The sequence below is a fragment of the Rhinolophus sinicus genome, chromosome 16 (assembly GCF_057876585.1).
Source record: "Rhinolophus sinicus isolate RSI-liver-muscle chromosome 16, RSI-T2T, whole genome shotgun sequence".
Classification (NCBI taxonomy): domain Eukaryota; kingdom Metazoa; phylum Chordata; class Mammalia; order Chiroptera; family Rhinolophidae; genus Rhinolophus; species Rhinolophus sinicus.
Window position 1 is genome coordinate 178,021,463 of NC_142516.1, and position 15,113 is coordinate 178,036,575.

The 15,113-nt window shown below is 35.9% G+C and overlaps 1 protein-coding gene across 6 annotated transcripts in view; it reads right to left on the reverse strand.

The window, feature by feature from the left end:
• Positions 1-15,113, reverse strand: part of TDRD3 (tudor domain containing 3) — a 134,199-nt gene that overhangs the window by 44,144 nt on the left and 74,942 nt on the right. For all 6 annotated transcript variants that reach the window (XM_074329352.2, XM_074329351.2, XM_019750792.3 and 3 more), the window contains exons 9-10: positions 12,009-12,165; positions 11,351-11,476 (exon numbers count right to left, since the gene is read on the reverse strand). In XM_074329352.2, the coding sequence (XP_074185453.2) occupies positions 11,351-11,476; positions 12,009-12,165 (283 nt within the window). The remainder of the gene's footprint in view (positions 1-11,350; positions 11,477-12,008; positions 12,166-15,113) is intronic.

A 15,113-nucleotide genomic window follows, 5' to 3' on the forward strand; every position in this document is an offset into this window, starting at 1 on the left:
AGGAACAACACTGGTCATTACATATGAAGCGGTAGGTAAGAACCATCACCTCTCTATCTGGTGGTACTTTAGGTATAATGGGAAGAGTCAGATAACAAACAAATAAGGAAACAAATAACACAGCTTAGAACTGTGATAAGGCCTGAGAAGGAAATATATAAACTGTCATGATAAAACTGGGAGTAGCAGGGGTACATTAATTTAGGCAAAAAAGTTCTCTGAAGAAGTGGTGCTTCAGTTGAGCCCTAAAGAATGAGAAGAAATGCAATGACGGCAGGGAAGAGTAGTCCAAGAAAGAATAGCACCTACCAAAGTCCTGGGCTAGAAACTTGTTTCATGAAGGCAATATGCTACCAAAAAACCTTTGCAGGTAAAATTCTAAATAAAAATGTAATCACCAGTAATTATTAATTTCAGAGAGAAAAAGGTTGTACATACCAATACCCCCAAATTGATGTCCATTATAAATCAAAAATATACACCAAATCCCAGAAAAATATGGACACAAGAATTAACATTAGTTATAATCGGACATGGCACTTTTTCCTTCATTAGTTACTCAAAGATATAAAGTTGTTTTCCTGTTCTCATTAAATTCTTTCATAACTATGATACACATTAAACTTAAGACTAGGCTCACAAATGAACATATATATTATATTCAATATTTAGAGAATTAATCTTGCAGTGTCCCCAATCACCTTACTAGAACATTGAGAGAAAAGTCAATGAAAAAAAACTAGAGGGCCTAAAGCATGATAAGATCATTGCTGCTATAAACGTAGAAATCGTGAGAATGCTAAGAAACTGAGAGACATAACGATACAACTGCCCAGTCACTCTCCCAGGCACCCTCAATAGGCGTGCGAAGTCCAAACTGGTCCTTACAAATGCCACCCAAAAAAGTTTAGTTCAGTGAGTATGTAAAATTTCTTACAGTTAGAAGACCCAGTGAGCTTCTCTCAAGGTACAACTATAACATTCCCGCTTTACATGTCAGGAAGCTGAAGAAGCTTGACCAAGGTTACACACCTAGCTGGGATCACGGAGTCGGGAGGCAGGTATTAAGCATTCTGCCATACCGCCCTCCTCAACAAAGCTGCCATTATACTACTGCCATCAAATCATTCGGAACTGGGAGTTAGCGGCAGCATTTGCTTCCGGAACGCACGTTAGGATCACCATTAACAAAAAATCTGCCAGGGGTAAAAACTGTATTACTTGTACAAATCGATTGGTTAAAGAGAATGCATCTGTTTAACTTAGCTGATTTTCTTCCTTTTCCTTCTTTATAAATAAATTACAGGAATATGGTTACACCACAAATTTCATACCTAAAATATTGCACTGGATTCATTTCAACGTCTCTTTCACCTCTAAAAACATTAAACTCAAGTTCTGTAAAGTTCTCTTCAGAGGGCTTTTCTAGCCATGCTTTCACCTTTTTTTCCATCAGTACCGACAGTCACTCTAAAACCAAGCTTTTCTTCTTGGTGGAAAGGTGAGTGTTGTTCTGAGCATCTTCAGTGTATCGCGACCCCATGTGCATCCAAGCCTGCACAGTGCCGGAATACGACCCAGGTGTCTTCCCCTTAGCTTCCCCTCAGGCCTCAGCTTAGATTTCACTGTTTCTGGGAGGTCCTTCTTCCCCATCCCCATAGAGACTGAGTCAGGCACGCTTCCTCGGTGCCATGGTAACACACAATGTACACAACAGTAGCACAAACAGAACTGCCTGGATCGCTTTCCCTTGCTAGACTGTAGGATCTCTGAACAGTGTTTTGTTGCTAACACAGTTCCTGGCACATGGAAAGCTCCAGGTTAATACTGTGGACAGAATAAATAACCATTCACTATTTCCCAGAGTGAACGTGCACTGCTTTTGTGAAGACAAAAACAATTAAAAGAAAATAAAGCTCATTTGTAATTACTGTCTCCTCATATTATCTTGGTAGCAAAATCTCCTATAATCCTTATTCTCTGTGTTTCCCTAACAACTTCAAGAGGAAAAATATTAGCTGTGTCACATCTCTATGGGTACGATGCCTTCTTCCTTCAATTAAGGAGAATTCAAACAGGAAATGAGGATACAGGGCCCGGCGACATTACTTTGTGGAGCCTGTCATGTTCCTTTTAATTGCTACATCTTAAACGAGTCATTAGACTCTAACTCCTAATCCTCTGAGATCCTAAACTATAAAGGACCACTCCTTTCTTTCCTTCCAACCAACAATCATATGTAAACACTGCCAGTCACACTTCTGTGTTTCTGAGAAAACACCCGTCAGATTGCATTATTTTCATCTTCCCAGTATATCCTAGACATAAAATAACACAACTGCTTAACCAAATGTAGCACTACCGTCTTCCCATCACTCCCACACTACCCACTACCACTAATGCCTTCAGTTCAATAGTACCTTGGCCTCAGGTAAGTAAGTCAAGTAAAGCGCCCGCATTGATAAAGTGGGCATTTATATAAGGCACTAAACTTGTGGGTCAAAAACCATTTAGAAACAATAACTTTATGTTGTTTTCGCTTTAACTCAAATATTAATATTTATTGAAGGAAATATACTGGAAAAAAATGAACTAAACATACAAAACTGTAACTTACTATCAAACTTGTAAGAACTGAAAGGATGACGTGCCAGGACTACTGAAACTGTCAGACGGGAAGCATTCGTTGAGTGCAAAAAATTAAACTTAGCTTGTGTGATCTTTTCTTCCAAGCTGATTAGTATTTTTCAGGATCGTGAGTATGATCATTTTAGACTCAACATTATCTTTGCAACACATATTCCTGCACATTTCACACAAACCTACAGCAAAACAAAACTGAGAACTCTTAACAATTTGAAGCCAAAACATGAAGTGAAATGTGAAGCCACTCTACTTGGGGTAGAAAAATGAAAATAAAGAGAACTTTAAAAAAGAAAAGCCAAAGGAATGTCCATTTCTGGGCTAACATACTATTTTTTAAATGTACCATGGTACAAGAGGTCATCTACTAATGTATAATAGAAGTTAATTCAAGTAGAACAGCTAAAATTACTGCTGAGTAATCATTCAACAAGTAAAGCAAAACAAAAACAAATCGGTAAAATATTTGTTACAAAAAGATGGTATTAACCGATTAACACAAGAATTCCCATTATAGCAGAAGCGTAACACTTTTTAATATTCCTATGTCTGTATAAAGCCAGTTTATCCATAATTTCTTTCAACTCAAAATTCTCTATTAATTTTGTCAACTACAAATCAGGGCTTTTTGTGTACAATGCCGTTAGATATTATATACATTCTTTAATGGTCACAAAACTCTTTGGCTATAAAATTTTGCCTGTCAACTCAAAATTTATATACTTCATTCCCTTTATAAAAAATTACGTCCTCTATAAATTTATTCTGTAGGCATTCTGACTTAGATTACAAAGCTTAAAATCAGTGACTATGTCGCATTCCTATCAGGTACACATAAATACATGTGGTTATGAAATGATGCCCTGTCTATATTATAAAAATAAAATGCAACATTTTAAGACTATGATGTGATCGGCAGGAAGAGACGTCACCCGTCAGCCCAAGCCTATAGCATAACTTTTTCATGCTATATTAAATATGTGCTTTCTGACCACTCTCTTCAAAATCATTGTAATGTCCATGAAACATTTAGCTACTGGATATCCTTCAGCTTGTCTTCTAACCCCCCCACCCCCACCCCACTTCACTGACACTGTTTTTGTCAAGGTCTTGTATCAGTGGTGTGCTGGAGTCAGCTGGAACTTCGTACGAGACCTATTACGGTTTCAGAAAATCTGCAAGCTGGATGTTAAACTGTTGATAGCTGGAAATCAGCCATAGTGGGAACAGTGATACCACAGACATCAGCAAAAGCTAAAACTCAGGGTATCCCTCCCCTGCCCGCCCCCTTCTCCCAGAACGAGTTGTCAAACATTCACCAGCATACTGCTGGTGTTATGTAAACCAAATGCACACTTTCCATGCTTATCCCTCAGCTTTCTCTCATACTCTTCCTACTTTTTTGGCAGTTGCCATCTCCGGGTCTTTGGCTGACTCCCACGTTTCTACCTGTTCTTCAAATGCCTGCTTGATACCTCTCATGATTTCTAAAACTTCGCATATCTTAAAATTAAACTGTTTATTGCTCTTCCCTCCACTCTCCCCCACCAAAAAAAACAAAAAAACAAAAAACAAAACAAAACCCTAACAGGTGCGTAGAAACGCAACAGGAAAAAATACACTTCTATAGTACTTGATCTGAGTTGGGAATCAGTCAGTTAAGGATCCAAATCTCAGTCCTTTACTTCTTATTGGTAAGATGTTTTATCACATCAAACCTATTTACTTATCTGTCAAATGGAAATAACAACATATATTTTCTATGTGCAGCTGATTAAATGAATTAATAGCATGCAAAGCACCTAGCACAGGTTCCTGGCATATAGCAGATGCTCAATAAATGGCACCTATTATTTTATTTTATGGTCAATAAATGTTTAAATGAATGGATCATTAATTGAGGATATATATACATATATATATGACACATATATATATATTTATATATATGTGTCATATATATATAAAATAAGTAAGGAAAATTAAGAATACATCACAACTGATAGCATGGTTAACAAATCTTAAAAATATGTATGTCAAGTAATTTAACTTCCATACGTTTACCTCAAAAAATAACCATCAATATGTAAATAATTTAACTAAAAAACTATTTTGAACTTTGTTGTTATAGCAAAATTTGGAAACAACTTTCAAATCACAACATAAATGGAATGATAATCGATTACTATTCAGCCATTACAAATTATGATGAGGGAAATATATAATTACACAGAAATGTAATTATATATTATATATTATATTGTATTATATTGTTATATTATATTGTTATAATATTGTTCTAACAATATTACATTGTTAGGACAAAAAGCAGGTTATGTAAATATGATCTCATAAATCGGAATAAAAACAGAATATGATGATGTGATTATAGGCTGTTTCCTTTTCTTTCGTCACCTGTATTTTTAATTTTTTCCAAATCTGTCAGGTAACACCTACGCAACAGGAAAAAATACACTTCTATAGTACTTGACCAAAAGTTAATTAACTGTGTTATCAGTTTTTATCTTTAAAATGCCCTTTGTTCTAAGACATGCTTTAAAAAGTATATTTCAAATATATAACCTAATTTTAACTGACTTTTTATATATTACCTTTAAAATTTTTCACTCAAGTTATCCCTAAATCCACATAATTTTCTATATATAACTAATTAGCAAATTCAAATCACTATTAAATTTACATTCATAATTAGGACATTACATGTGCAGCACGTGGTGTATTTTCACTTCCCACCTGGTGTTTTGTCTAACACCTTTAAACTACCTGCCTTCGCTGCCCTGGCAAAAGTAAAGTGTCAGGTGCTGTGTTGGCAGAATGTTGTAAATCTAGGGACGCCAATGTCCTAACAACACAGAGCAGAGAATTTCAAACTAACTAGCAAAGGACCAGGATGTCTGTTGTACTTGTGCTTTCTGATTTTAATTTCCCATCAGCTGTTGACTGTTCCTTCATAAAACGCAGCAGTAACAAATGTTGAGGCCCGTCAAATCGTTAAGAGGGAGTATTGCTACTCCCTCAATTTGAGTACTTATCTGTCATGCCCGTGACCAGACACTAGGCAGCACTGGCACAGACTGTTCACTGTTGAGGTAACAAATCCACAACACAGAATTGGGAACAATTAATTCAAGTCAAGCTTAAAGCACTACCTAGAAATTTGAGGAAAATTTGCACTTTACAAATAATGGAATAATAGGAAGGAAATCAATCTTATAAGAAAAAAATTAAATCAAGGATGGGGAAGGTCATAGAGATGGGTAGGAACAGAGAGAAAGTGACAAGTAGTGTGTAGATACTATACATTCTGTCTGCCATGCTACAGCTTATGGCTACTCACTCAGCAAACATTAATCCCTGGCCTACAAACAGGCACTCCACCATCAACGTCAATCACGTCAATCAATCAGCTGCACAGGGAAATGGGCTGCAATTAGACATAAGTACCCACCATAGTCAGTACATGGACGATCCTTTCTTGAGGAAACCCGTCACAAGAACATCTCGCCTAACACACACATACTCTCTCTCACTGACCAGTTTCCTGCCTTTCCAATTAAGCTATTACCATTACATCACATTTCCCTCCTGCAGTCCCTGCAAACTATTTAAACTGACTTGAAAGTTGATTAAAAGAAAATAAAACAAAAACAAAAAAGACACCTTTAAATAACTATCAAAAGCCTGCAACTTCATGTGAATTACCCATCAACTATCACTATTTTATCTGCTAACATCCAAATATATCATTTACACCTGAATATTATGCAAAATTTGAAATTATGCAGTACTGTTAGCCAACTGCTACCCTTCCAAAATCCACAGGAAATAGAGTAATGGATCCCATAAAACAGTATATACAGTCTAGTCTGAATTTGATTAAGCCAATGAGAAGAGTCAATGCATTATTTTAAGTGAGGATGCAATGGGATCAAGTCTGCATTGCGAAAGGTCACTGACTGCAATATGGAGGATGCACCGATAATGCTCTGCAGAGTCAGTGGAGGGTTGGGGACCTGGAGTGGGGGAGTGGGGTCGTGGGGATGGAGACGGCCAGTGGGGGATGCCGTTGCTGCTGCCGTTGCCACTGCTGCTGCTGATGATGATGGTGGTTATGAGAATGGTGGTGGTGACAGTGGTGGTAAAGGTGGCAGTGGCAAGAACTACTGTTATATGGAAGCCTAGGTGTCAATCACTGTGCTTAGCACTTTAGATGCATTATCTAATTTCATCTTCTCAACAACCCTGTAACTTACGTAGGTGCTATTACTATTTCCCCATTTCTCAAGAAGAAATTAAAATATAAGAGATTGTATAACTTGCCCCAGGACACACAACTAGTAAATACAAGAACTGTGAGTTAAGTTAGTGGTAGAATCAGTTGTATTTCTCTGCTTCAGTGCCTTGTCCAATTCTCCCCTTTTTTTGGTATTTGAACCCTGGGAACTAGTGGGAACTATGCCTTTCTCTTTACATACAATCCTAATGAAATCAATTAAGATGTCCTGTGCTTCCTGACTAAGAAGGGGGCAAATACAGACATAAGGAGATGGAAAGTCTTTTTCTATCTGTCTCCTAGATATAAGGACCATTTGCATGCTCCTGAGAAATAGTTTTCATTACATTTTATTCTGTGTTATGAATGGAGATTTGACACTAATAGCTGTAATTCTTTTTTCTCCCAGTCTCTTTGAGCTTCTAATTCAGCTACTCCACACACACCAAAGCCAACATCCCCAGTGGGACTCAGAGGAACTTGGGGAATCAGTCATGTGAGGAAAGGTATTCACAATTTCCCAGAAAATGTGCTTGCAAAATTGAGACATGTCTTTTTACCTGCATATCTTTATATGTCATTATGCCGCCTTATATGTTGGCCTGATGCTATGCCTGGAGCTACCTGGGAAATCTTTTCTACCACATGAAGACAGTCTGTCAACACACAAAAAAGGCAGAATTCAGAGACAAAGAAAGACTTTCCAGCTACGTGAGCCAAAAAATTCCTTTTCCGCTTAATTGGACTTTTGTGGCCTACAACTTAAAGCAAACTCGTTTTGGAATTGGTGCCAGGGTGACACAAGTGACAGAACCTGAAATGCAAAACTTGTTTAGAAAAGCAAGGGTGTAGAGTAGTGAGTCTCCTCATCCCCTCACAGAAAGCTGGCTCTCCTCATTGTGCAGCTAAACCTATTGTCTTATAACTGAGACCACTAACTAATGAGGCCCATGCCTTAGAGAACTTGGAATGACAATGTCAGGATGATGGAAAGTGTTGGTTACTTCTTACTGCCTTCAAGAAGTCATACAACAAAGTGATAAGCTTGCAAGTTTGAAAGTAGAAAGGACACAGATGCAACTAGCTGAGAAGTGCTCTTCTCAATTACCAACAAGCCCAAAAGACTGAGAGTCAGATAATCACGCTGGGTCCTGGAAAGGGGAAGGAAGCTTGGTATCTAGTACCATGTCCAGCATTTGTGAATGTTGGATGAGCTCTTTGTTCCTACATTTGCTTGATTTAAATCTTATCCTTTTCATAAAAATAATCTCTATTTGAAATCTGTTCAAATTTTCCTAAGTGTTTACTGTTTATATAACTGCGTCATACTTTCAATTCTACTTTCTAAAAATTTGACACAAAATATAAAGAAGCATAAATAACACGGATAACACATTTAATTTACAAAATGAGCTACATGAACAAGGGGATAGTAGATGAGTATGACTTTAAGAGAGTTACTCTCTCACCTTTCTCACAATGTCTTTAATCCGCATTCAGAACAAATTAAGGTTACCCTCGTTTTATTCTGATGTAGAAAGTTAAACAGTAAAGTTCCTGTCTCAAGCTATCCCTTTCTCTATCTCTGACGAACCCAGGCTTCTTCCATCATAATGCAAAGAAGCACACCTACTCCTTCTGTCCCATGTTGAAACTTAACATACATGTTCCCAGTGGGTATTGTTTTCAATGGTAGTTACATATTACTGAAATGACATATTGATAAACTTAAGATATATGATGACATAAAAACTGACCTTTTAGAGTTGGCCTGATAATCTAGCCACCAATTATAATATCTAAATATAAAACCAAATTCAAAAAGATCTACATATAAGTGCCTTTTGGAACACAACGCTATCACACAATGATCAATTGAATGTTCCCAAGTTGACATCAAGTCATTACATATCACATGGAACACTTGAATTAGTGATTATGCTCATTAAACAATGTAATCCAACTCCTTTTTTTTTTTTTTCAGAAAATTGATAAAAATGTCAACTAGGATTATGTTTGACTCCAATTTAAAGATACAATTTTAAAAAGTTAGTAAGAGAAAATCTCTAAGAAAAGTACAGGTGATGATCAACTACCTCTGATGAAAGCTTTTAAAAATTACAATAAAGAAATGATAGCACCCTTTGTTCTACTATTTATAGCATGAGTAATTACGCATGACACATACAACTGTAGTCTCACTTCACTCTCATTCCCATTTTCCACCTTGCCAACTGAGAAATTTTCTGAAAGCACCAAACCAACCTCATTGCTCTCATGCCAAAAACCTTTCCATGGCTTTGCTCTACCATCTGGATAAAACAAAAACTCGTTAGGACAAAATCTTCTTGATCTGGCTCCAGCCTACCCCTTCTATCTCCACCCCTCCCACACCCTCACTGGCACGGGGATCTGGGACGCTGATCCCTTCCAGCCTGGACACCCTTCCCCCAACACTCTTCCTCATCCTTGTCTAATGCCACCTCCTCTAAGAAGCCTTCTGCCCACCTCCCATCTTGGTGAGCCGGCCTTTCCAAACAGTACTTTTAAGAAAGAATAAAAGTTTGCTTCTCCAGAATAAAGGTCATCAAGTAGAACAGAAAACCACAATGTAAGTTGGGGGAGCGGGGAGGAGGTTTTTGGGGTTAGGATGATCACAGGAACATGCGAATGTGTATAAAATTTAAGAGCCTGTACAAATATTAGAAATATCTGTAATTTCTTGAATTTGGGAATTTATGAAGGTGACAGGCTATATATTCCCTGTGAAAATCAAGGTTCTAGAATACTATTACAATGTCCATATTTTTCTCACATTCCAGCTGACTCTGTGTCATATTAATAATAGCAACATAAATATGCATTCTACTAAAACAATATCCACTATTAACAGATGTGTTCATAAATTCTATCCCTTCAGAAGTGAATCTCTTTAACACTGATGTTCAGTTTTGAGTGTATTATTCTTGTCATGTATCTTAATTAACTTTGATAACTTTTTTCAAGTGGAATGCTAATATGGCTTCATTTTATTGTTACAGGTTGCATTCTGTGAGAACTGAAGCTAATATAGGCCCACAGGTCACAGAAGACCTACTTTTCTCAGTCTCAACCGCGTTATGATTTAGGAGACTACAGGAGTCACAGCAAATGTAGGGAATCCGAAGGATAAAAGCAAAGCGAAGGATCTCTGGGATAGTGCAAAGGGAGGTTGGGACAAAAATATCAAAAAGTTACAGAGATTTAAAGAAGCAGCTGAGATTCTCCTGCTAGCTCTGCAGTAGCAAACAAATTGGTGAATTGCCTGTGGAGGGGGACAAATGGCAAGGACCCGAAGGCCGTTAGCAGTGAAAAGCTCTCCCCCAGCAATATCAAGCAAGAAAAGGCGAACTTGAGTCCTACATCCTCAAGGAACCGTATTTTGCTAACAACCAGTGAACCTGTGAGAGGACCTCAGCCTCAGGCAAGATCATAGTCCAACTGAAATCTTAATTTCTGTATGTGAGACCCTGAGCACAGGCCCCAACTAAGCTGTACCTGCACTCCTGACCCACAGAAATGATGAGAAAATAAATCTGCATTGTTTTAATCCACTGATGTTGTTGTAATTTGTTCAACAACAATAGAAAACCTACATATATTATGCTTTATTTATCAACAAGAAAATACTGCTCTTACACGTGTCTGCTTATAAATTTTGTTTGTCCATATCAAACATTTGTTTTCTCAAAATAATAATATATTGCCTTTTCTATCTAGCAAATATGCTTCTGTTTTCTTGAAATCGGGACATTTCAAATTTGTGATAAAGCATTTTATCTCTGAGTTTTTAGTCTGACTCAAAATACATCTGAAAGTGAAAATTAAATTTAAAAGTATATTTCCCTTAATTTTTGGAATCATATTTTGAATACTATTTTAGAAAATATCTACCATATTCCATGCAATTAATATACTTACCTCTCTTTTCAATATTTATGTTAATCACTAGAATATATCATAGAAAGAAATACATCATCACATTGTGGGAGCTTATTCAGTCAGTGTGTGAATATGTTGATACAATACATAATATATGGAAAAAGAAGAGCTAGACCAATTTCACATCAAAAGACATTATATAAGATTATATAATTACAACTTCCCCAACATAACAATGTTTTCATCGCTGAATCTGTTATCTAGTAAAGTTGGGGGGACAAGTTTGGCATTATTACTTATACAGTTAGATATAATCTAAAGCTGCTATTCAGTGTTTTTGAAATGTAACAATTAAAATTTTCTTCTGTGCTTTTATCAAATAGGAAAATTTGCAATTAAATAAATTCATATTGTTACTTGCTCTAAACCTCTTTGTACAATTACAAATAAACTTTGGTCTTTTAAAAAAAAATCTACCTTAAGTTAGCCTACCTTCCACACTCAAAGTCCCCATTTTAGACTCCAAGAAATCAAACAATGTGCTCGGTGCTGATGGCCTTGAATTTCCCAGTTCCTCTTCATCTTCTGATCTTATTCGCCCCCTGCCTTTTCCTTTACCTTAAAAAGTAAAGCAAGACACATATATTGTACATGCAAAAACAGAAGGAGAAAATACACTAAAATATAATCAGCAGACATCTCAAGACTTTGTATATATTACTTTTATATATTTTTCTGCATATTCTCTATCTTTGATAATAAAAGATTTTTGTATTTATTTGATTTTTTATTAGTTTCAATAATAAGTTTTCAAATGATTGTACTAACGAGTACTTTTAATCCCTCTAAATGATCTATCTAAAATTTTTAATTTGTTCATGTAAATTATCTTTTAAGGAAAAAAATTATTTTCATAAAAATTGTCTTTAATCGCTAATTTTTAAAAAGAATATAGGATTAGGACTTGAAAAATCACATAATACATTTGACTATGCCAAGATTAGTTCCCAAACTGGTGCTTCTTCCACTTACCACATGGTAAATAAATAAAGTTATAGCCTCACAGCAACAAAACCTAGCCTCTGTCAACAGCATATATGCGTCTGAAAGGAAAACAGTACCATCTGGCACATTGCTTAATAAGTTGTACCTCTCAGAGGTGGACCAGGAACAGGTTTCTGTTTACTGCTGTTAAGAAGTACATTTAGAGCTGCTTCTAAGTTGTTGCCATTATCCATAAGAGCTTGCCTCGAAGCTTCCTTACTAAAGCCCATTTCTGTTATGTGCTTCAGAGCCTTCTCATCAACCTGTAAGGAATGAAGAGAAAAGCTATGTGATAGCCAATAAAAAAAGCAAGGTATATGTTTTTAAATAGATACTGCTTTTCAGCTAACAATTGTACCTCATGCTTATGGGAAAATGTCATAATAATACAACATTCACTTGCTGTTTTTTTCAAACCAACAGTCAAGGAAGAATCCGCATGATATGTAGGGTTGTGCCTTGAGTACACTCTGACTTCACAAGTACTATTACAAATGCAAAACAACCCAAAACAGAAACAAGGAATTTTATGATAAGCCAGAATAAGGCTTTTGAAAATAATATAAACAGTGCAAACTACCCAATTAAAAATTTTCATGGTTAATACATCTCCAAGAAATGTAGTAATAGTATAATACCTCTCCAAAAATGCAAAATATAAAATGAAGCTAACAAAACAGTACCATCTCAGTAGCTTTTTTTTCTACTCCCTACTGTTTCAGCATTCTGTTCTACTCATTAGCAATACTGCAGTAGTATCTGTGATGCTTTGACAACATATACCCCAAATAAAATAAATCTGCTTTACAAATGCCAGAACCCAAAATCTCCTTGACAAATGAGTCGAGACCTGAGTAGAATTCAAGAACTTTTTAAGTAACATAAACATATCCCATAAGAAATTTGTTGAACCATAGCCAGCTGAGGAATGCATAACTAACTGTTGTACACCCAAGATGAGTTGGCTTTAAGATAGCATATCCATTGCATGCGTATTCCAGACAGCCACTCTGATATCCATGTAGACATCGATAAAAGCACAGTACTTTTTTTTTTTTCCAAAAGATGACTGGATCCTTGCAAACACAGAATGCTTTCTAAACACAGTAGCTACTATCAATAGATCAGAGTTGACACATTAGAGAAAATGTATATCCCTGCTGTAGATATGCTAAAGTAAATGTAAAAAGGAGTGGACATCAAAATTATAATTCATCCTTCTTATTAAAAATCTTATCTGAATGTAAAAAAAAAAATCAACCCTTCCAAGCTTTCTCTCTTCTAATAATCTCCCAAATTATGTCTAGTTAAGAAGCTGTCCCGTACATAGAACTTTACTAAAAACTCTTAATGAGCAATCAATCCCCAATCTTCGTATAACTTATGCTGGCTTTCTTGTTGACCTGATTTGCAGTTAACCAAATTCTTAGGGACTGGCATGGCCTTGCTCTCTTTAACAGCTCTAGGGGAGAACTCCCTTGCCTCTTCTAACTTCTGTTGTTAGGTAGCAATTTTTGGCATTCCTCGGCTTGTAGATGTATTACTCCAATTCCATGGCCATCCTCTTGCTATGTATTTTCAGGTCATTTATCCTCTGTATGTGTCTGTCTCCATGTCTAAATTTTCCCTCTTTATAAAGAAATCAAATTAGGGTCATCTTGGATTAGGGCCCACCCTAATGACCTCTCTTTAACTTGATATCATTGTAAAGACCCTATTTCCAACTAAAGTCACATTTTAAGGAACCAGTGGTTAGGACTTCAATATATCTTGTGGGGAAGGACATAATTCAACCTATAACACCATCTATTATCAAAAATTATTTCAAGGACCTGTCATCTGACATTCCAATCAAGTCTTCCTTCCATTGTTGAAAAGAAAGAGAATTGAAAACCATCCAAGTTGCAAAGAATTTGGAACATAGTTATTAGAATAACTCATGTACACTCAAACTTATACCAGTATTTTCTTTTTTATATTATTAATTTCAGGTGTATAAAACATAACGATTAGACATTTACACCCCTCACAAAATGATAACCCCAACAAGTCTACTACCCCTCTGATATCGTACATAGCTATTCCAATACCATTGACTAGATTCCCTATGCTGTACTTTACATCCTGTGACTATATGTATACCGGAGCTGTCAAAAAAATGTATACAAGTGGACACTTTGGTCAACGTTATTCATGCATTAGATCTCCATAATCAGAAGCATCTGTATGTTGATGGTATCCACTTTGAGCACCTCTTATAATTGCAGAAGTCAAACATGACTTGTATTCATCTTTTGTTATTGGTATATATTACGTATTATAATTTTAATATAATTTTCCTTTCTTAAAATGTGTACACATTTTTTTGGTACCGTGTGTGAGTGTGTGTGTGTGTGTGTGTGTGTGTGTGTGTATTAATTATAGCTGACAGTCAATATTATTTTATATTAATTTCAGGTGTACAGTTCAGTGGGTAGGCATTTATTTTAAATTATCATTTTGGTGGTCTTCATTTTTGAATGGTAGTTTTCCTGGATATAGGATTCTTGTTTAACAGTTTTCCCTTTCATTATTTTCAATATATCATCCCACTGCTTTCTTGCCTCCATGGTTTCTAATGAGAAATTGATTGTTTATCTTATTGAGGTTCCCTGTTATTTTTCAATTTTTTAAATATTTTTATTTAAGCATAATTGGTATACAATCTTATACTGGTTGTATTAATTTCAGGTGTACAATATTGTTCTTGATGAGTTGCTTCTCTCTCACTGCTTTCAAGATTTCTGTCTTTAGCTTTCAACAATTTGACTATAATGTGTCTTGGTGTGTCTCTCTTTGAGTTTATCCTATTGGAATTTGTTGAGTTTCTTGGATTTGTAGATTCATAGTTTCATCAAATTTGGGGTCATTATTTCTTCAAATATATTTCCTGTTTCTCTCTCCTCCTATTGAGACTCCCACAATGTGTATGTTGGTATATTTTATGGTATCCAATAGGTACCTTAGGTTCTATTTCTCTTCATTGTTTTCTCTTTCTGCATCTTAGACTGGGTCAATTCTATTGTCCTATATTAAAGCTCACTGATTCTTTCTTCTGCCTGTTCTACTCTGATGTTGAACCAGAGCAATAATTCTTTTGTTATTGTTAATTTCAGGTAATGTATTTTTCAGTTCTCAAAATTCTACTGAGTTTCTTTATAATTTCTATCTC